Source organism: Letharia lupina, assembly GCF_014066315.1.
Source record: "Letharia lupina isolate WasteWater1 chromosome Unknown contig_14, whole genome shotgun sequence".
Classification (NCBI taxonomy): domain Eukaryota; kingdom Fungi; phylum Ascomycota; class Lecanoromycetes; order Lecanorales; family Parmeliaceae; genus Letharia; species Letharia lupina.
The window spans coordinates 415,206-436,191 of record NW_023502983.1 but is presented as its reverse complement, the minus strand read 5'-3'; the positions used below and the strand labels follow the sequence as shown (position 1 = coordinate 436,191).

The window sequence follows — 20,986 nt, the reverse complement described above, 5'->3', positions numbered from 1 at the left end:
CAACGTTCGCCTTCAGGATTAGCTCGAATGACTGAGTGGCAACGTTTCTTTGAAATCTGTCTAAATCATGAGATTATACAAATTTGACAGCCACAGAGGATGGATCTCCGTTCAGGGCAGCCAAATCTGCGATTTACCAGAATCACATTTGGCATGTGGACAGGGTTCAACCCAAAGTCCTGAAGTCGTCATGGCCTCATTCCTTGTCAGGTCCACATTCCCTCGTCAGATATGGCCATACCTCTGGATATCTTCTTGATCAGCGCCTTCTTCAAAAATTCTTCTCTGGCCAAGCTCCTTGTTTGCTGCAGATGACACAGTGAGCGCCAATCCAGATTTAACAGCTTTACTCACGTACCTTCGCCCACACCCCGCCCCCTATCCTCCCCTTGTCCAAAGCTTTACCCAAGACGCCTCTACTTTCTTCAATTGCCTTCTCTTCAGCTACACTCTGATACAACTGCCCAGCTACGACTGTCGGCGCAACAAGTACCTCATCTACATTGGGTACCGTTCTGCGCTTCGCATCTTCGAGAACCTTGTCAGCATCACGCATCGCCTGGTGCAGAATATTTTCATTCGAGGAAAGCAGCGCTTCGAGGTCATTCAGCTGCGATATTTCCCTGTTGATGGCGTTCAAGGTTTGCGTCAGTGCGGCTTGTTGAGCACGGAGGGGAGGCAGTGCAGAAAGGTTGTAAGTATGACTTGAGTGTATCTGTTGGGTGAGAGTCTCGGAGAAAGCCGAGAGTAGTGCGTCTTTCTGCGGGTTGGGTGGAATTGGAGGTGGAGCAACATTTGTTGGTTGTGCTGGGAGTGCGGTTTCGAACGAAGAGGTAAGCAGATCTTCTGGCGCTTTAGGCTTTGATGATTGCGGAGGTTGCTGAGGAGGGTGCCTTTGAGCCTGATACGACTGTGGGGGTGGTTGTTGGTAGCTGGGTTGAGATGGAGGTCGCTGAACACGATCTTGGTATGCTGGAGGATATCCCTTTTGATACTGACCAGTGGGTGAAGGCCGTGGTCCTTGCTGGGAGTATCGGGGTTGATTAATGCTCATCTGATCGGAAGGGAAGGTGTTCTGCCGAGAGCCAGGCCTCATGGGGCTGACGTTGTCGAGCCAGGGCTGCTGATTCGGGTAATGAGAAGCTCTGTTCGGTTCAGAATGTGCATCGTTATCATGTTGTAAGCTGCTGCCTCTTTGAGGCGCCTGCCGGGGCATAGGAGGTGGAGCTCTCGCGTACCCATTCTGTTGGGCTAGATAGGGACCAATGTACTGCTGTTCTGGTCTAGACGGAAGAGGTGGGAGTGGCGTGGGGGTGCTAACTTGAGCATTCGGCGGACCACGAGCATCAAATGGTTTGGGCGGTGGCGGCGGACGTTGGTGTCCTGCTGGAGACTGGGATTGTCTGACACTATTATCTGACCTTCCTAGCTCTGGTGGCAACGGCGGAATTGGCGGTGGTGCACCGTTTTGCTGTGACGCCGAATTTTGCTTCGCGATGACGGGTGGTTCCTGCGCAAAGATGTTTTGCAGAATGGAGAAAAATTCATTTAGATTGGACCTCTAAAACCGCAAGTCAGTGCGGCTTCGAATATGTCGCCTCCAAGTCCCAGCGTAGTTTGAACTTTATGGCCTGGAATCCTTGCTACAATACTCACATCATCTCTCCACCCTGCCAGATACGGATGATATATCCTCCCTTCCCCACTCACGTATTGCCCAGGCCGGACCGCCATATCTTTGGTCGGCGTGACAAATCCGATGGGCCCCACGTTTGGGTACTCTTGAGGTACCCATACCGAGATCGGAAAAGCATATGTCGTACCCCGGAAAGAAACAGGTAGAGTGCCTCGTAGGTTCAGAAGGAGGGAAGACTGGCCGTTCTCGTATGCTTCGATAGATCAGTGGGCGTAAACGAATGATTGGAATCGTGCACAGGAAAAGCTATTCCATACTATAGACGTCTGTTCGGAGAGCGAAGTTGGGATTGTACGAGAGCGTTTGGGCGACATCCGAGTAGGTGCGTGGGATATTTCGGTATTCCTGATACTATTAGTGACAAAAACTTGGAAGATAGCACTCAGGTATCTCACACTGTTTATCGCCCCATGAAGCCAATTGAGGACTTTCTGAGGAACTGCCCCCATATCTCGAATCCTCAAAGTGTTCAGAGCAGTTTTGCGACTGATGCCTTCAACTTTCGGCCCACTTTCGGCGATAGGTACCTAGGCTAGCAAGGATTTAGCCCTATCAAATGCCAAGAAACCACGATGCACCAATAGGAACGATGCTGATGATGATTTAAGAGATATTCAAACGACTTTGGAACAGCACTTGATCATATGTGCATGATGAGAATGGTCGATTTTGGACCCACAGGCCAGACTACATCAGACTTAAGCACCGTCGTTGCCTCCAATCGCTGCATAATTACAGACATAAACCCAACTTTTTGAACGTTCTGGGCAGCGTCCATCAAGCAAAATGACCAAAGAGTCTTGGACTCGTACCATAGAGTTCCTCAATTTCAGAGCAGGGGAGCGACGATGGAAAATCAGTCCCCGGCCCCTCCCCTAAACAATACCCAATGCTTTGGCAAAGGACCAACGGCGCCATCTGCTAAAGCCAAAACTTGCGGTCTTTTATGTCCAGTGCCGAGATCCTTGACCCATATGTGCAGAAATTTGCCGTTCATGCACGGTATATACACTTTGTTATGCCCTTGATTTTCATCACCAATGGCACAACCCTCCTTCACTGTCGTCCATCTTCCATACCCCTGCGAGACCCACAATCTCCATTTCGCCATCCACATTCTCCCCTAGTTTTCCCAAGGGAGCAAAAGGAGACATGTTTCCGCTCTCGGCAGGCCCATTACTTAGGATTCGTCTCGCCCAAGCGTCAATGGCAGGTTCACCAGTTTCATCTCTCGCTTGCTTGAGGAACGGTATGAGTGACGTCCCGCCTGTCCCCCTGAGCTTTTTGCTGCCGGGTTTCTCAGTCTTCGAGGTTTTATGCGTATTGGCAAGATTGAGTGGCTGAGGCTGATTTGGCGCATTTCTTGGGGAAAGCGACCGAGAGTGTGAACGCGACTCGCGAGACTTGACAATGATGTAGCGGGACACCATCTGGATATGCTTGTCCCGCAGCGCGCGTACCATAGCCAAGCAAGCGTCGTACGCAATACTCAATGATCGGTTCGATTTATGGGCTTCGACATATTCGCGAATATTGGCCACAGAGGAGACATGTTCCAGGAATTGGCGGTGAGGACCAGGCATATAGGATCGCATCTCATGGATAAAGTTGTGGCGAGAAGGTGGAGCGGTGGGCCCTTCAGTGTCACTTTCGGTGGAGGAGTCTGATGACTTCTGGGTGCCAGTTGGGCGATGCTCGACTCCAAGCACAATGTCGAAGAATTGGATCAGGGATGATTGAGCGTTACTACCGCCACCATACTGACGGTAAGGTTCATTTCCAGCGCCAGTATCGAAAACGACGCCATTGGGAAGTCCCGCATCGGCCATGTTCTTGCTACCAGCGAGAAAAGGACGGATCCGGTGGTAGAAGACATGGGGGTCGCAATTCTCGTACATTTTCGTAAGCAAGGTGCCTAGCTCATCCAGTCTTTCTGCAAATGCGTGAAGACATTCTGTCACTGTACGACTGTCATTTGCACGGGCGGCCTCAATTGCTTCTAACATGAGCGGGATTGTAGGCCCACCACGAGCCTCGATGGCGACGGATACCAGGTAAAACCATGACTCGTCGAGTGAGCCGGTAAAGGTGGCAAGAGTTGAAAGATTGTCAAGGGTATCAATTGGCTCGTCAGGGAAGATTGGCTTGAAGTTCCAGAGGCATACGCCTGCGTATGTTGCCACTGTGGGTAACTCCAAGTAGCGGCATACCTCTATGAAAGGTATAGAGAGTGACGGAGGGACTCGCTGTAATGGGATAACAGTTAGCCACCACCATGCACAAAGTACCCGGGGCAGAATCGCGTTTCTGCATACCTCTGCTGGTTTATCTCCTCCCCAAATGTAGGCGTGCGTTATAAAAGACAAGAGCACATATGCTCTTCGCCATTCCGCAGGGGACCGTAGCCTCGAGGCTGTGATAATATCCAGGTCATCAACCACATGCCTCAACCTTTTGCTGAGAAGCAACGCTTGTAGGTTTGACACTATTGCCTCCCATCGTCTGTAATACGGATCGGGTAGAATCTCGAGCGGGAATGTATTGGGAAGGAAGCCGTATTCAGAAATGCCATAGTGGTCGAGGGAGGGGACCGGTGGTAGCATCGTCTGCAATTGGATTGTATCGCTGCAGCTCGTGAGTTCCGGCTTTAGCGCACCTAGGCGGCCAATCTATTGTGTGATATGGCAGCGGCTCATTGGAGCATTCGTGGCTCAGCGTGATAATGGGATAGTATATCCAAAGAATAGGCGGCCAGTGGCGAGTGTCGTGTCAAGAGGCTCAGCATTTGTGGATACTATGAAAGTGGCGTGTTGTAGGGAAACAGGGGCTTAATTCATATGGTACAGTGAACAGAAAAATCAGTGATATCGGACCAGGAAGCGAGAATTCTATGGCATTATTCAGCGGACAATGGCCCGAGCGAGAGGAAAAAAGCTTGGGTACGAGGCCCGGAGATTTGGTAAGCTTAAAAAGCAAAAATGGGGAATCTAGGGACACGGCTAGTAGCTTTTCAGATCTTGAAGGTCTCTATGGCAGTCCCTTTGCTCTTTGTCGGGCGCCTTTGAGAAGATTGTGGCAGATCCGTGAGTGAGGCCCCGACTTCGGCCACGGCAGGGCTGGGAACGTTGGGAACATGTCCACCGGATAAAAGGGAGATGTCAGTCATCAAAGAGCGGGATGGACAGGATACATAATCGTCTGTTTTAATTTGTGTATCTCATTCCAGCCAACCAGGTGAAAAAGATAAAGTCGATGATTTCCAAGGAGACCGGGAATTAATTTGCTGTCAACTGTGCATTGGTGCCGCGCGGGGGCATCTTGCCTCAGCCTTACCGGGCAAGCTTTTGACTCGAGGACTCTCCACATGTTTAACATTCGATGACGCATTACATGAGACAATTTGAATGGGTCGAAACAATCATCTCTTATAAACTAATGACATCATCAGATTTCAATTAATCGTTGGTGTTACTGGCCGAAAACCCTCACCGCCCCCATCAACGCTTGATAATATGCTGCTGACGTCTAAGCGACAGTGAGGCATCCTTAGGAGACGGGTATGCACAGGATGGGCAATCAGAAGGCCTTATAAACATGTGTACAGCTCATTCGAAGGCGGCAGGCCAAACATGAAGGACCTGAAACCCTGCCTCTCGTTTTCAGATAGGTATCACGATGTCTCTACCAGAGACGAGCCATTATTCACGCCAACCCCCCTTGGTCGAAAAAAGACCAGCGTCCCCGTTCCCACTAGGCCAGCCTCATCATCCAATACCATGAATTTCACCGCCACCCACCCATACTCTTCCATAAATTGCGCAATCCCCTTGAACGCCTGCGCCATCATCAACCACGTCATACGTCCTCCCCTTCCCGGCTCGATTCTCATATACAACTCCCCTGACCAGAGAGTGAATGCCAACCGTTGGATTGGTGCATTACCATGGCTGGCCACAAGGCCGTCGACGACGTCGGATTGCCCTTGAAGAAGGATATCAAGGACGTCTACGCGCTCGATGGCTGGGCCGTAGTTGTGGAGGATTAGACTGGTAGGGGTGTTGTAGACGCGGATTTCTACAAAGATTTCGACGTCAGCATTGCTTCTTCGGCGCAGACACCTCGAGTTGCAAGACAGGTGTTGGGAGTAGAATCGTCCCTTTGCTCCCGGGAGTTCTGTCTTGTGACTCGATTTCGATACCAAAGACGAAGGCTTAGCTTCGAAATGTACGTACGGTAGGGATCCGGAGGAAGGGTGGAACTGGGGGTGGGTATGTTAGTGATCAGGATCGGTGGGTGGATGTAGTAGGGGTTGATGGGATGGTTTTGGCTCACAGGGATGCTGAAGTCAAAGTCGTGAAATTGGACAACAGATCAAGTCCATCAGTGGCGTTGATGGGAATTGTCGGTAGTGCTGCCACAGTCAGAGTACACAATTGGAGTAGGACGGCAAGCCAAAGTTCGCCGAAATGCTGCATTGCGATGGAGTCAGCTCTGGATTTAACAGCCCAAGATGGAGCAGAGCCGGGGGACTGGGGAACCACACCCTTAAATATGGCCCAACCGCATCGCTAATTTGGAACGCGATTTGCGGTGACGGTTCCGGAGCGTCGCTTTTTGGGGCAGGAGAAGAGCACAGTTTCAAACCTTTCGGCGCCTATAGAGACGCCTGTAGAGAATTGTCCACTGGCTAGCCTGGAGATGCATGGACTGAGAAACATGGTGTGAACAGAAGGCGCGATTTTGCACGTTGATAGACTGGGATGGACACTGTCATATTAGAGGAAATAAAGCCATTTACCGACTTTGCTCAGGCCTAAGGAAATTGATTGTTCATGTTTATGATGCTTTGAATTACAGGTCGCAGGGGTTTGTAGGAACAGTCTGACTCCGCTCTTCTCTTGCTCATGTACCTCAAGCTGTGCTAAATGGTGTCCCCGGACGTGGAAGTCGAAAGCAGTCCACCGGAAGCAAGACGCCCGCGGCAACACCTCGCAATGCCCGAAAATCGTCAAGTCGTAAACATGCAAAGGACCCACCCCTTAGTGCTGACTCCACTCAATGCTGTCAAGTGCAATGCCGTCCTGAACCAACTCCCACAAGGGACTGAGCTCCCTCAAGAATGTAACCCGCTCTTTCACTGCCTTAAGCACGTAGTCGATTTCGCTCTCCGTGGTAAACCTCCCGATACCGAAGCGGATGCTGCTGTGGGCGCTCTCGTCGCTGTTGCCGAGAGCTCGGAGGACATAGCTGGGCTCGAGTGATGCTGACGTGCATGCACTTCCGGATGACAGTGCGATGTCTTTCAGTGCCATCAGTAGAGACTCGCCCTCGACGTAGGCAAAAGAAACGTTGACGCAACCGGGGTAGAAACGTTCTGGATCTCCGTTCTGAGAAGTATGTTCGAGGGATAGCAATCCCTTCAGGAGACGGTCGGAGAGCATTTGAATCCGCTTGGAGTCGTACTAGTAGAGACAGTCAGTAAAAGTAAGCAGCGTTGGTGTGAGTCTCAGTACTCACCGGCATCTCTTCCTTTGCTATCCTGCAAGCTTCTCCAAAGCCAACGACTAACGCCGGGGCAAGAGTGCCGCTTCTCAGACCACGTTCTTGGCCTCCTCCACTGATGATGGGATCGATTCTGACCCTGGGGCGTCGTCGAACGTAGCAGGCACCCATGCCTTTTGGTCCGTAAATCTTGTGTGCGGAAATCGACATCAGGTCCACATTCCACTTGTCGACGCTGATTGGCATTTTCCCAACAGCCTGGGCTCCGTCTGTGTGGAAGAAGGTTTTCTTGGCTTTGCAAAGCTTGCCTATCTCCTCCATTGGCTGAATGACTCCGATCTCATTGTTTACCGTCATGATACTGACGAGCGCCGTGTCCGGTCGAATGGCCGCCTCCAGTTCCTTCAAATCCACCACTCCACTGTTTTGCACTGGCAAATAGGTGACCTCGAAGCCTTCCTCTTGTAGATGGCGGCAACTGTCTAGCACGCACTTATGTTCCGTTTGCGTAGTGATTATATGCTTTTTCTTCCCACTTCTTCCAAAGAACCTCGCCACTCCCTTGATGCTCATGTTGTTGCTCTCGGTTGCTCCGCTGGTGAAGATGATTTCCTTCGGGTCTGCGCCGATCAGATTCGCTACATGCTCTCTTGCCTGCTCTGTGGCTTTTTCGGTCTCCCATCCGTACGCATGTGTTCTTGAGTGAGGATTTCCGTAGAGGCCGGTGAAGAAGGGGAGCATGGCGTCAAGAACGCGAGGATCCGTAGGAGTAGTCGCTTGCATATCGAGATAAATTGGTCGTATTCCTTCGTCCATAATTGTAGCTTGCTTGAGGATACCCGCCGTCGGGCTCATCATGACATCCGCTGACATTCCTGTTCCTGGCATCGTTGCATTTTCTGGTAGGAGACCAGTCTGAGCTGTGAATGCCTTTTGGTCTGCTCTGATGGCTGTATCAACGCTCACTTGAGCCTTATCTGGCTTTGACTCTGAGACGTAGCATCGACGCGCTGCTTGATTTGCAACGGTTGCTCTAAAATGGGACGCATTTCTGATGAAGGAGCTCGAGGATGAGAGCCGCCTTGATGAAAGGCGTGAAACTTGCCTCAACGCTACATTTGCTGACTTTGCCATCGTAAGGAGCTCTACGATGGTGCGAGGAATGGGTGTAGGTGTGAGATAGATGCCAGTGCTCGCATTTCTGGAAAAAGCGAGCAAACGCCTTCAGCCTTACGTCAACTAGTTTCCGGATCGCCAAGAGTTCATCGCATCCTCACATACGAGTAGCAATCAGATCTGAAAACAATCTTTTGCATTGTATTATGTACACCTTGTTATGATCACACAGTTATGCTGCGAGCGAATTTTGGGAACTTGAGACCCTAAGTACTTGTGGTAGACCTTTTTTTTTTGAGAAATCTGCTGCTCTCGAATATGAAAAAGCGACCCGAACAGGAAGCAAGTCGAGCTGGTACCCTAAGCCACGACGACAACCTTCTAGAACGGCTTTTTGATGCTAAGAGATACACATCAGAAGAGAGGGAAAAGACTCTGCGAACTCATGCACGATTTTCAACGTCATAGTTCCACTGAAATCACGAAATAGCAACAATCAAATCGTTGAGCGACGAAGAGCCATTTTACATAGAAATTCATACCGTGACAATATTGGAGGTCAGTCACATTGCCAAAAAAAATCACTAAAAGTACAGTGTCAGCTGGTGCAGGTATGGAGGCTGCTTCTTGTCGTTGTATAACTTATGTGTTATACATTTCTTGTGCATAAATTCGGCGTCTATTTAGCGCGCTATCGGGAATCCGGAAGGCCAAGCCTCTTCACATCTCAAAGTCACCGGGAAGAGAAAGCACTCGAGATTACCGAACTATCAGGCAGAGCAGCTTACCATGAAGTACACCATCACAAAGAATCATCGCTAGCGGTACAGATTCTCCAACCAGAACTATCCTCACCGCCCTTAGCCTACGTATTCGCTGCGCTATGGTCTAAAAGCCAAGCCTCTGAGCATACATCATCTTGCATACGAGATCGTAGCTGTGCGCAGCCCGTCAGAGACCTACAACTCGCGAGGACCGCTGCTCGGTACCGTCGAACTTGAATTGGGAAACCTCCGGTGCATCTGATTGTGACCAGCTGATTGTATTCCCGGGGCACAATGAGTTTGAAGGGTTTCCAGAAGGCAGCTGTTCGGGTAAGCATTTGACGGAAAGATCTCCGGATGATGAGGAATGTACCTACAATACTGACACTGTCATCTCTGCCAGGCGCCCCAAACATTCAAGCAGAGATTCAACGTTGTGCGTATTTTCAACTTGACTATTCCAACCACGACGTTGGCTAGAGTCTAACCCTCGGTCAATAGGGCGAGCACACCAAGGACGCTGTCTACATCGATTCAGAGAGACGATTTCAGGAGCTCGAGAAGGCATGTCACTCCCAATGAAATGCTGCAAGTCCTTGCGACTAATAGGCATCCGTGGGCATAGGAGACGAAGAAATTACATGATGAATCCAAGAAGTGAGTTCATCTGGCTACCAACATCCATAAATTAAAGCTGAATATTGAAGATACTTCGATGCCATCAATGGTCTGTGCAACCCTCATAACGCTTCCATCGCGTCTGGCTTACCATCGTACAGGCATGCTAAATCACCAGATCGAGTTCTCCAAAGCTGTGCAGGAAATCTACAAGCCAATATCAGGGCGAGTCTCCGATCCGGATTCGATAATACCGGAAGGGAATCCTGAAGGTATCCAAGCGTGTGAGGAGTATGAAAACATTGTTAGAGAATTACAAGCAACGCTGGCGCCGGAGCTGGAAATGATACAAGCAAGGGTAATAGGGCCTGCAGACGAACTTCTCAACGTCATAAAAGTTGCGCAGAAGTCGCTTCAGAAAAGAGCACACAAGCAGCTTGATTACGATCGGCACCGAGCTACCCTAAAGAAGATTCAAGATAAGAAAGACAAATCATTGAAGGATGAAAAGGCGCTATACAAGGCCGAGAACGATGCGGAGCAAGCTACCCAAGAATTCAATTACTTCAATGACCTCCTCAAAGACGAGCTGCCTAAGCTGTTCCAGCTCGAACGCGAATTCATACGCCCGCTATTCCAGTCGTTCTACTATATGCAACTTAACGTTTTCTACACGCTTCACGAGAAAATGCAAAGCATCGATATTGGCTACTTCAACCTTACCCTCGACATCGAAGAAGCTTTTGATGCGAAGCGGGGAGATATTCGAGAACAGACCGAAGGCCTTTCCATTGTTAGATTCAAGACAACAGGAGCGAAAAAAGCTGGACCCCCGAAGTACGGCCCTGGCAGTAAAATGGCACTGGAGGGTCCAAGCAGCCGACTGGCAATAGAAGGAAGGAAATCATCCGACGCCCCAACAAGAAGATCCACCCACGACTTTGTGGAGAACCCACCTCCACCATACAATGCATCTGGATCCCCCAGCCTTAATGGCGACAGCTCCATGGCTCGCGCGAACAGCACCGGTAGTTCTTGGGGAGCAGCAGCCAAGGCCAAGGGAGCAGCCCCTCCTCCACCAAAGCCAAAGCCTTCACGATTGGCTGGAGCACCCGCAGTCGCTGATCGAGCTGAGGCCTTATATGACTACGAAGCACAAGCGGCAGGTGATCTGAGTTTTGCGACTGGAGATATCATAGAGATCATAGAGAAAGGGGCCACGGAGAATGAATGGTGGACGGGGCGTCTAGATGGCCGACAAGGGCAATTTCCAGGTACGTAATTTGGCTCTTAGTCAGATGAGTCTACAGCGGTGTACTGGATGCTAACATGACACAGGCAATTACATACGAATGCTATGATCTTGACGTTATCAGACCGCATGCTTAGACATTGACTGATTTTGGGAAAGGCCTGAACCGCCATAGATCGAATCCGTCATTCGGGCTTGGTCGGGTTATTGCTCCCGGCATTAGCATATCCCAGCATAGCCAATAGTTCTTCAACCACCATTAGCTGATAATTATAGCAAAGTAATGTAGTTGGATTACTCTGCATCTCCACGAAATGAGAGCCACGATGATCTCGATCTTGCAGCCCTATAATGTGGGGTACATTAGTTAGATAGTGGGGTGCAAGGCCGAGGTCTAAGGTATCCCCGGCTTTCGCAAATTCCGCCTGGAATTGAAAGGCAAATGCTCATTGTCTAGGTAAGTCTTATTGCTTTGCTCAACAAAGCTTTTATAACCACATTCTCTTTCTACCTTACACACCTTTTCAAATCCTTCAATTTCATTCCTCCGCCCGCAGCTTCCAATTCCACGAGTATCAAAAAGTACTCATGATTGAAGGATATACTGATTGCCACTCCCACGCACGCGCGTGACACACTTTCGCCATAAGACCAAGCCTGCTGAGCGCCCCTACCATTTCCAACCTTTTCAGCAACTCTCCACCCCTACAGCGGAAAGTCACAAGAACCCACTTTGACCTCCATGGCCTCCTCGAATACCACCGGCACATACTCCTCATCCTCCGCACTCTTACCCTCACCTTCCGCCAGTCAACCCTCCAGCCAACCCTCCCAAGACTTCCCTTCACAACCACAACATCGACACCGAACCTCAACTTCGTTACCGCAATCACAAGCACCAACTTCGCAATCACAACTCCAATCACAATCACAATCACAACAACAACCTCAACAACAACAACAACCAGGGCAAGCACAGCAGTATGGGCAGGATCCCAGTCAAGGCAAGAGCAAGGATTTCTGTCTGATAGCGGAGGCGGCGAAGAGAGCGCAGATGGCTTGTTTGATGAGAGATATGGGCGAGGTGGCGTTGTAACATCATTGGATATTCTACGCAGAAGGAGCCTGCATAACAAGGGTCCGATTTCGGAGCTCCTCGCATGGACCGATCTCGACTTCTACAGGCGGATACCTCCGGATGGCTCGAACTCCACATCAAGAACTGGACACAAATGAAAAACCCTTATGGATCGAAAATGAAGGATAGAGTGTGTCTGCAAATCGCAAAACCAAACTGCCTCGAAAGAGTTATCCTGGGATCATTACAGCGGGAAGGATTGCTTGTGCCACTATTTGTATCTGGGCGCGGGCGTTAAAGTATTGAAGACAAGGAATGCATTGGTATACCAGGAGGACAATTTTTGTTTCAGCGTTGGCAAAGCATTGTTTTTGGTGTCTTGCGCAGAGTGGACAACCTCGTTTGATTTTGCACTGTTGTATGTACATCATTCTTCTCATGATGCAACCTCATATATAAAACAAAGAGAAGTGGTATCACCCCTGACACCCCTTCGAGAACCTTGCTTTGAATCTCATATCAAGTCGCCGACGAGCCACATGCCAGGGCAGCTGCCATCCAGGAAAAACACTTTCTGCTTTCAACAACGTTGCTTGTTCAGGAAAGTTGGCCAACTTGCCACATTTGGCTTACTTAATCGCCAAGGCTTACATACCCTGCAATTGAGTGGCTCGAGTGGTCTTATTCAGGAACCCGGCGTCGCCGTCGTCATGGAATTCCCAGGGAGGTTGCTAAGCCCAAGGGATCCCGAAAGTCGACAAAGCCTTCTGCTCAGTCATCAAGCCTCGATTCGGGAGGGTTTGGACGACGTCTACTCGTAAATCCTGCAAAGAGTAAGAGGGACGCAAGCACTACAGGCCATCAGAAGCACCCAGGAGAGATGTGCTCCCTACAGGAACAGTAACCTTCCCTCAGGCTACTTTCGCCTTCGTTCCATGTGATTCAAGCATTGAAATACCCTTTTTGGTTAAAAAGTGGGGGGGGAGAGTATCTACACCTAGACAATTTGGGTCTTTGACCATTGGGGCAAACTAAGGCTCTTGGGGACCAAGCCGGCGAGCCTTACCATGACCTTTGCGTTCTTTTTGAATCTCTAGGTCCATTCAAAGCACAAGCTGGATTTAGGATGCGGACTGTTTTCGTAATGACTGTGGATGAAGCGAATACTTGCAACACTGCCGGTAGGTGTTTGGCTTACTGTGAGCATGTCGTGGGTTCTTGTACTTCTACAATACAGCGCAGGTAGGAAGTCGGAGCTGAAATTACCTCGATTTAAGCAGATTGCTTGCATCATTTACGACCTCTTTGTGGCTTTTTGTTTCTTTCTGATTTCAATTTGGAGTACCAATACTAGTATAGGTTACCGGACGGCTCAACTGGTGCTCGACTCCATTGCTGCCGCGTTCCACTAGTCCTCTCGGTCGACTCCATGATCGAAGAGTCTAAGGACCCCGTTCGCTTCGCCAATACCTTTCCTTAAGTTCCACTGGCTCGGTGGTTTGAAAATTGAGAGTTGCAGGTCAAGCTTTCCCGGGCAAGCGCAAGAGTCCTTGAGCGCCACAACTCCCTCAAATTCAATGTCCAAAATTCAATGGACCCTTCAATCTCAAGCCCTCAACCCTTTGAGCCAAAGAGCATTCGACAGTTCGCATTAAAACCGAATAGCAACCTCTACAGATACTGTGACTCGAGAGCCAGATCCTCCGGCATTTCCTGACCAAATTCGTCAGTGTATTACTGCTTGGTCTCTCAAAAATGCTGTCGCTCATGCGGAGATTTTCCCGACGCCATGTTACAGATGCAAGCATCATTCGAAATGACTCACGAAAATGTTTACTGGATTACGCCGAACAGGAAGAGATCGATGAGAAGTCTGTATGGGAAACGAATTCGGACACGACGCAAGACAAAGCTACGCAGGTCACCGAGTCAACACTGCGGGCTAAGGATGTCCAAATACCTGAAGCTTCTTGTCCGCTTGAAATGCTTCCTTTAGAAATAATTCGACACATCTTTGGGATGCTGGACGTTGTCTCGCTCATTTGCCTTAGAATGACCAACCAGCGGCTGCGTCATCTCACCACTGTCAAAAGGCTACAGCTCCACCGGTGTATAATGTGGAGAGTCAAGTGTCTGTTAGAGAAAGACTCGAGGGCTAGAGGCGTTCCTTTACCTCAAAGGCTCGTCTGTGCCTTCTGCAAACGCACACATCATCAAAGAATGTTCGGCTTACCTGGGTCTGATGTGGGATATGGGATTGAGTGCTTGAATATGACAGAAAGCGATCCAGAAATTCGGCATTGTTGGCTTCATATGCCGAAGAGGTTCTGCTACTCTCCAATATTTCGGGATTCTCAACAGGAGAATTGGGCTCGATCCTTGGAACGAGAGCGCTGGATCCGCACCCTTCATATGACGTGTCTACATTGCGGTACACGACTGGAGAATAACGTCCAGTCAGGAGAAGAAGAATGCCCTGCTTGTACGCGCAAATGTGATGTATGTGGATACATCGAGCTCCCCATCCTCAGCAGGTTCGGTCCGGAACGTCGGTTCGAGAGCTTCAAGTGTCTACGACTGGTCAAAAGAAAGAAAGCCGGATTTATGTTGGAGATGGAGGATCGCAACAGCATTGGCCGAGAGCCCAAAGGCGTCAAGTATTCCCGACATTCCTTCATCGACACTGATGTCAGCGAGAATGACTTATACTGCGCATCACGAAAATGAGTCTCTACGCGGCTACGCCCTTTGATTCATCATCATCACTGCCGCTGTCAGGAATGGCTATGACAATCGCGAACGCCGGCACCTTGGCGAAGATATCGCTGTCACGGATAGGCCATCGAGCTGGGATAGCCCTCAACGAAACACAATTCAAGATGACAGCGACTGCGAGGAAGGTCGTCGTTTTGGCTCTTGCTTAACAAAGCGCTGTCAACTCATGTATTCCAACAAGCTTGAGTAAATATGCAGGCACACTAAGCTATCTTGTCAATGCGTATTGCTGGTAAAACGCTTGTGATAAGCTCCCAGCGGATTTCAGCGTGTACAGGTGTATTTGGCATTGAGAAAACCGCGAACCCCTTTCGGTACCTATTACACCCAGCCTTCAGTAAGAGGGTAGATGTTTAGATGTGAAAATCAAACAGATTGCTGTTGAAGTATTTTTTTCTATCTAAACCCTGAAGAAATGTTCAAATTTGCGCATTTTAAGAACTGGTGAACCAAACGCTAATTGTCTCGGCAAAGACCCTCGGACCGAGCCGAACCACTGCATCTAATTGTGTAGAGTGTGTGAGAATCTAGAACCCCTCCTCCCTCAAGTTCTCAACCCATCAATCGATCATATCAGCTAAATTGCTTTCCCAACAATGTGTCGGTAAGTTCAACGCCTCGAGCTCTAAACAATCGAGGTCCCCCGCTGATTGGAACTACGGATGGTTCGCGTACGTCTCAGAGAGCGAGGAATGCCTTCTGGAGGATGTTTTGATAGCACCCGTGTGTCACGCATTTTTGGACAATCAAGAACGTTTGCACGCAAGCAGTAGCTGACTCGTCGTATCCGCTAGTCTCATTCTCTCGCTAAACAAGTTCATGAGCAGTATGTTCTTCGTGTATCACTCAACTCTGAGCTCTTGAGGCTAACCCTGCATCACAGCTATCTTCCCAAGCTGCTTTCCCACGACCCAAACGAGATCACCACGGCGCATGAGATCACAGCTCGCAACCGCCTCTTCAATGTCGATGGTTTCGGGGTTGCTTGGTACACGGCGACCGCGGCAGAGTTCAACAGCGATGGTATAACTGCAGAGCAACCTGGCCTCTACAAGAACGCTCAGCCTCCTCTCCATGACACCGACTTCCGCAGCATCTGTGCAAACACAGCTAGCAAAGCCGTCTTCGCTCACATTCGTGCTGCTACAGCCACCCCTGTTACTGCGGTCAACAACCATCCTTTTGTCTTCGGTCGACACACCTTCATGCACAATGGAGAAATTTCTGACTTCTCCAAGATCTGCCGTGGCATGGCCGATCTAATGGACGATGATTCGTACGGCAATGTACATGGGTCGACAGATTCTGAACATTTTGCGGCACTGTACATCACATACCTTACAGATGGGAAAGGCCGGAAGAGCTGGGAACAGCAATACACCGTCAAGCAGATGCGAGATGCCATGAGAAAGGCGGTTGGCACCGTTGTGAAGCTGCAGCGAGAAAAACTTGGAGACAAGGCAGAACCCAACAGCCTGAACCTGGCAGCGACTGATGGCAGCCAGCTTGTTGCTTTCCGGTTTCGGAATCATGCGACCGAGCAGCCACCTTCGCTGTACTATTCTACCAAGGCAGGCGTTACATTGAACAGGAAATATCCCGATCAGTGAGTGGAGGCGGCTTTCGGCGCTGCATTGCCTTTGCGATGGTACATGCTAATGGAATGGTAGCCCTGACGGGAAAGAAAATCCTCTCGCACACAAAAAGGCCGAAGATCATGGTAGCCATGTGATCGTTGCCAGCGAACCTTCAACGTACAACTCGAAGGAATGGGACCTTATCGAGAAGAACCATTGCTTGATGGTGGAGACTGACGGTAAAGCCCAGATCGAGAAGCTGGAGTATCCTCAAGAATGTATGTGTCTGTCTTCGGAGCATTGTCCTTCTCATTGTTATGGCCGTTCAGGTTGCAAGAGTTGTTCTATGACCCATGAACTTTCCTCCGAGGTGTCATGCTGATTCCGAAATTATACAGGGAATGCGACGATGAATTAGTGGCATCGCTTGACTGGAATGGCGCAGACAATTTGAACCGATTGACCCGTGTCGTTGACCGGACATTGATCTGGAAATGAGGTTTGCCCCGTGTCTAGTCTTGAGGAAACACTTGATATACCATATTATTCCAAGTGCAGTCTCGGCTAGATGCCACTGTTTCATCCCACAGACCGAACCTTCGTTTTATTGCTCGTCGTGCACAAGACGGGCTCGCAAAGCACGTCTCAGGAAACTATTGGACGTAGGCACCGGAAGGCGGCCCAGAGATTCCGAATTCTGGTATGATCGATGAGCAACATCCTTGTGAGTATCCAAGAGCACGTCCAAACAATAGTCTAGTCCAAGAGAGACGGTATGGGAAAGGCTGCCCATTGCGCAAGCAGCCCCACGTTTTGCTCTTTGACCACTGTTTCACATCGTCATATCTCGTCTTCCTTCCGAGAGTACGTCTCATTACCAAGATCGTCAAGCAGCGCGCGTTTCATTTCTCTACGTGCTCCCGCTCCAAAATATTCGGGAAGATTTACTTGCTGTATAGGCGCCATTAGGCCTATTTCTTCGAACTTTCCATAAGCGCGTCCACTGAGACACTTGCGCTTAATCAACAAGATGATATTTTCCTAGTGCTAAGTCAACTGGAAATATCGCCTTCTGCCTTCACGATTTGGTACCCAGCAATCTGGCAACTCTCGCGGCTAAGAATTTCGTGGTTGGTCGACTTCCAATTGGCTTGTGGACTTAGATACTCATGGCGCTGTCGCGTTAGAACCTTTCAAATCTTACATATGTCCAAGTCAAAGGGGACGGTTCATGAAACCCCCATTGATTGTGGGTTCAAAGCGATGGAATACATGCCCATCGTCCGTGGGTCCAGGGACAGACGAGACGTTTGAGCTTCTGCACGATACGTTCCATAGTGGCTCACTCGTAGCATTTACACATCTCTCTATTGTCTATAAGATACTCCCAGAAGCCGCAAAAATGTTCCTGACAGCTGCGCTTCGGTTTCGTTTCTCTTCTCTCGGCCTCCGCAGCCGCCTTCCCTTCTTTCGTCAGGTCTCAGTCTTTGTCTCGGTGTCACAATGCGGCTCACACACACTCTAACAGCCGCCTTCGCCATCCTCGCCAACGCCCAGCGATATCGCCCATACGGCTACCAGTATCAGGAAAGGGACGCCACGCAGGTCGTCGGCTCCGATACCGGCTCCGCTTCCGGCACCGGCGCCACCGACTCCGGCCCCTCTAGCAACAGCGCCGCAGCCTCGACCGCGTCGTTCACCCAATACTCCCCCTGCGACGACCCCAGCAAAACATCCTGCGCCTGGTACAGCAGCTCCGGCTACAACGCCGCCGTCTCCCAGGCCGTCTACGGCGGCTACCCGGGCTCCGGCCCAAGCGGTGCCTGCGGCGTCTGCTGGAAACTGACCCCCGAATACGCCGGCGCGAACGAGATCGTGGTCAAGGTCAACAACCTGTGCCCGGACGACGGGAATGCCCTTTGCGCGCAGGCTGAGAGTGAGTTTTCCTATTTTTTTTCGAATCCTGAGTTGGAAATGGGGAATCGGAGTCGCTGATTGCGGGTTTCTTTCAGATGTCGATGTCAATTTCGACCTGTGCAAAGACAGTGGCGCCGCGGCTGCCCTCTTCGGCAGTTCGGGGACGGAGCAGGTTAACGGGACGGCGGTTGTTGTGGATTGTTCCGAGTGGAGTGGCGGTGCTGATGTTTGTCTGCCGGGTGTTTCGTCCTGTTAGGTTGGGGTTGCTTCATCTCTCTCTCATGACTGGCTGGCTGGTGAATGGGCGGCGGTGGGCTGGTGAGCATCGCTGGACTGTGATTTTGAAGTGGTGCCCCTGGTGGGCACATCCTCTACGAACGGGGCGTGATCTTTTTTTTCTTTTTTTTTTCTTATTGGCTGTTGACGGCCAAGTACGATTGCTGGCATTAATTCATCGAGTAACATATCTATGTAGCTTAGCTTTAACGCGCAAACAGTCAGGGCACGGTGCCGAACAGAATCCCCTTTCTACTGCTCTTGTCCAATCACTTGTAATGTATTTGTAAGGATAGAACCAACAGCGGAGCCAAAAGAAAAGCTTGAGAATCGCAGGTAGCCCAACCACTACTGTGAAATTTCTAGCTTAGGTATCAAGAAGCGAAGACCGCTTCTCCTAACCCCAACCAGCATCGAAAACCCCTCGAGGTCCCTCCCCGGAATATGTGCCACCGTATTCGGCTACTTGTCTACAGCGAGCGGGTTTCCCAAACGTAAAACGTTCATATCACGGGGGAGGCAGCCCCGGCCATTCCGGTGCTGGTTCTGGCGATCCCACCTTGCTACCTGAATGTTAGATTGCTCGGCTCGATCAGCGCACCGAGGACGCATCAGGTTCTTTTCAATAACTGCTGGAGTCGACTGTTGTTGCCGTCGTCGAAGTTGGCAGCGTCGCCGGGGTCGGAGGGTTCAGAATGGAATGGTCCTGTGGCAGGGGAAATCTAAAGGTGCGTATGTGGTGTCTTTGGTGAAGGTTCGTGAGGCGGGATTTGGAGAGGCGAGGCTGAGGTTTTTGGAAGACTGGTGGGGTAATAATGGGTTTTGGTATTGTGAACGAGTCGCTCTGGTTTGTCCTTGGCTGGCTGCGGTTCTTTTATTCCTGTATGACCCATGGTTTGTAAGTATTGTCGGAGGCTTGAGTAAGAATTGATTACCTGTGATGCAACGCTAGGCCGAGGTTGTCATGAAAAGGCTGTATAGACATTATTGCCAGTTAGGAGAGGAAGACTATATACACCGAGCTAGGGCTGCCATTTTGCAATTCAATTGGTCTGATTTGGACTATGGCTGTGTTGGGATGTATATCTCTTTGGCTGCAACGCGTATATGCTGTGGCAAAAGCTTAGATGGTATTTGAGTATCACGAAGCCGGGCAGAGCTGAGCGTGGGTAGATGATGTGTAACTGTGGGCCCTTCACATGTTTCACGAAAGGTCAAAATGAAGCGCTGTCCTCGCGGTAAGGGGAAGGTTGCATCCAAGTAGTGAGTATCATTCAGCCCAGATCTGAAGCATGGAACGCTTGATTCCCTGGGCTAGAAGCCAGCATGGTGGTGTCTCCGCGTAGCTAGCCAAATGCCTTATGATAAAGGCCAACCCTTGGGTCACATTATAGTCTGGAGAGCCTCTGAATGATAGCACAGTCCCAGGGTTTGAAGTGGACCCAGCTTATGGTCGTGTCTCAATGAGATCCTTCCATCTCACTTCATACCCAAACACTGTCCTCCTCAGCAGCTCGTCTCCCTCGTCCTTCTCGAACATGACCTTCTCCATCACCTCCTCTACCACTTTGTCCACCTCCAGGCCCTTGTCTCTGCATAGATCGAAAAACGCCATATCTTTCTCGAGTAGCCATGGCCTGTAGGGCGTGAAGAAGACCAGAGCTCGAGCGTCAGCGGTGCGAGCGAGCGTATGAACGATAGTTGACACGAGGGCGTTGTGGCAGGAGTGATTAAAAAGTAGGTCTGCTAATAGCAGGACGTCGAATCTTTGATGGGATAGCGGTAGATGTGCGAGGACAGATTCGGTGGAGGAGCCCCAGAGGTATCCCTCAGCTGCAACGGTAGTAGCAGGCTGCGGCAGTAGAGAGCAGGTAGCGATGTTCTGTGCGAGGTTGTCGATCAACTCTGCATCCGGGTAGTCCGTCACGACCACCTTCTGGGCACCGAGTATGGCTGCCACAAGACTGGGGAGGCCTGCGCCTGCGCCCAGCTCGAGGATCGTTTTACCGTGGGCTAGGGTGGGGGCATGCTGTTGGAGGTAGGTGGAGAGGACTTGGCTGCCGTTCCAGAGGTAGTGGCCCTGGATGGCAGGTCGGTCAGCTTGGCGGTTGAGGAGTCGAAGGGTCAGTCATGTGTAGGTACCCACAAGGGATTGTGCCCTACGAGGCGCAGGCGTAGCTTTTGTCCAGAGAGCAGGGTGTAGTCGGTGTGTGTATATGGCTCCTCGGGCTGGAAGTAGTCATCGGGCTCTTGAAACATGGCATTATTAAGATTGTCGTCCTCATCAGAGGACATTGTTGCCTTTCGGGTGTTTAGGTAGATATTGGGAGTTCTTTACTCGTCTCTGGGAAAAATTACGGCAGTTGGACGCTAACAATGGTCACGGGATAGAGAACCTAAGGTGGAATCTGTGTG

At 50.3% G+C, this 20,986-nt stretch overlaps 6 protein-coding genes across 6 annotated transcripts; 2 read left to right on the top strand and 4 right to left on the bottom strand.

Annotated features, from left to right (window-relative positions):
• Window positions 1-206: 206 nt before the first annotated feature.
• HO133_002138 (uncharacterized protein) lies at window positions 207-4,299 on the bottom strand (the record flags this gene model as incomplete). The annotated part of the gene is made up of 5 exons (XM_037293065.1): window positions 207-305; window positions 359-1,561; window positions 1,657-1,889; window positions 2,757-3,942; window positions 4,012-4,299. The coding sequence occupies 5 exons, from the start codon at window positions 4,297-4,299 to the stop codon at window positions 207-209; spliced, it is 3,009 nt and encodes a 1,002-aa protein (XP_037150718.1).
• A 1,067-nt stretch (window positions 4,300-5,366) lies between these two features.
• Window positions 5,367-6,171, bottom strand: HO133_002137 (uncharacterized protein; the record flags this gene model as incomplete). The annotated part of the gene is made up of 3 exons (XM_037293064.1): window positions 5,367-5,770; window positions 5,929-5,954; window positions 6,029-6,171. The coding sequence occupies 3 exons, from the start codon at window positions 6,169-6,171 to the stop codon at window positions 5,367-5,369; spliced, it is 573 nt and encodes a 190-aa protein (XP_037150717.1).
• Window positions 6,172-6,735: 564 nt separating this feature from the next.
• On the bottom strand, window positions 6,736-8,332 carry HO133_002136 (uncharacterized protein; the record flags this gene model as incomplete). The annotated part of the gene is made up of 2 exons (XM_037293063.1): window positions 6,736-7,158; window positions 7,214-8,332. The coding sequence occupies 2 exons, from the start codon at window positions 8,330-8,332 to the stop codon at window positions 6,736-6,738; spliced, it is 1,542 nt and encodes a 513-aa protein (XP_037150716.1).
• Window positions 8,333-9,372: 1,040 nt separating this feature from the next.
• HO133_002135 (uncharacterized protein) lies at window positions 9,373-12,044 on the top strand (the record flags this gene model as incomplete). The annotated part of the gene is made up of 7 exons (XM_037293062.1): window positions 9,373-9,408; window positions 9,482-9,514; window positions 9,580-9,642; window positions 9,704-9,735; window positions 9,786-9,805; window positions 9,858-10,970; window positions 11,641-12,044. The coding sequence occupies 7 exons, from the start codon at window positions 9,373-9,375 to the stop codon at window positions 12,042-12,044; spliced, it is 1,701 nt and encodes a 566-aa protein (XP_037150715.1).
• A 3,353-nt stretch (window positions 12,045-15,397) lies between these two features.
• On the top strand, window positions 15,398-18,551 carry HO133_002134 (uncharacterized protein; the record flags this gene model as incomplete). The annotated part of the gene is made up of 7 exons (XM_037293061.1): window positions 15,398-15,405; window positions 15,488-15,524; window positions 15,596-15,627; window positions 15,685-16,407; window positions 16,472-16,656; window positions 17,907-18,314; window positions 18,391-18,551. The coding sequence occupies 7 exons, from the start codon at window positions 15,398-15,400 to the stop codon at window positions 18,549-18,551; spliced, it is 1,554 nt and encodes a 517-aa protein (XP_037150714.1).
• A 1,467-nt stretch (window positions 18,552-20,018) lies between these two features.
• On the bottom strand, window positions 20,019-20,866 carry HO133_002133 (uncharacterized protein; the record flags this gene model as incomplete). The annotated part of the gene is made up of 2 exons (XM_037293060.1): window positions 20,019-20,651; window positions 20,714-20,866. The coding sequence occupies 2 exons, from the start codon at window positions 20,864-20,866 to the stop codon at window positions 20,019-20,021; spliced, it is 786 nt and encodes a 261-aa protein (XP_037150713.1).
• Window positions 20,867-20,986: the final 120 nt, after the last annotated feature.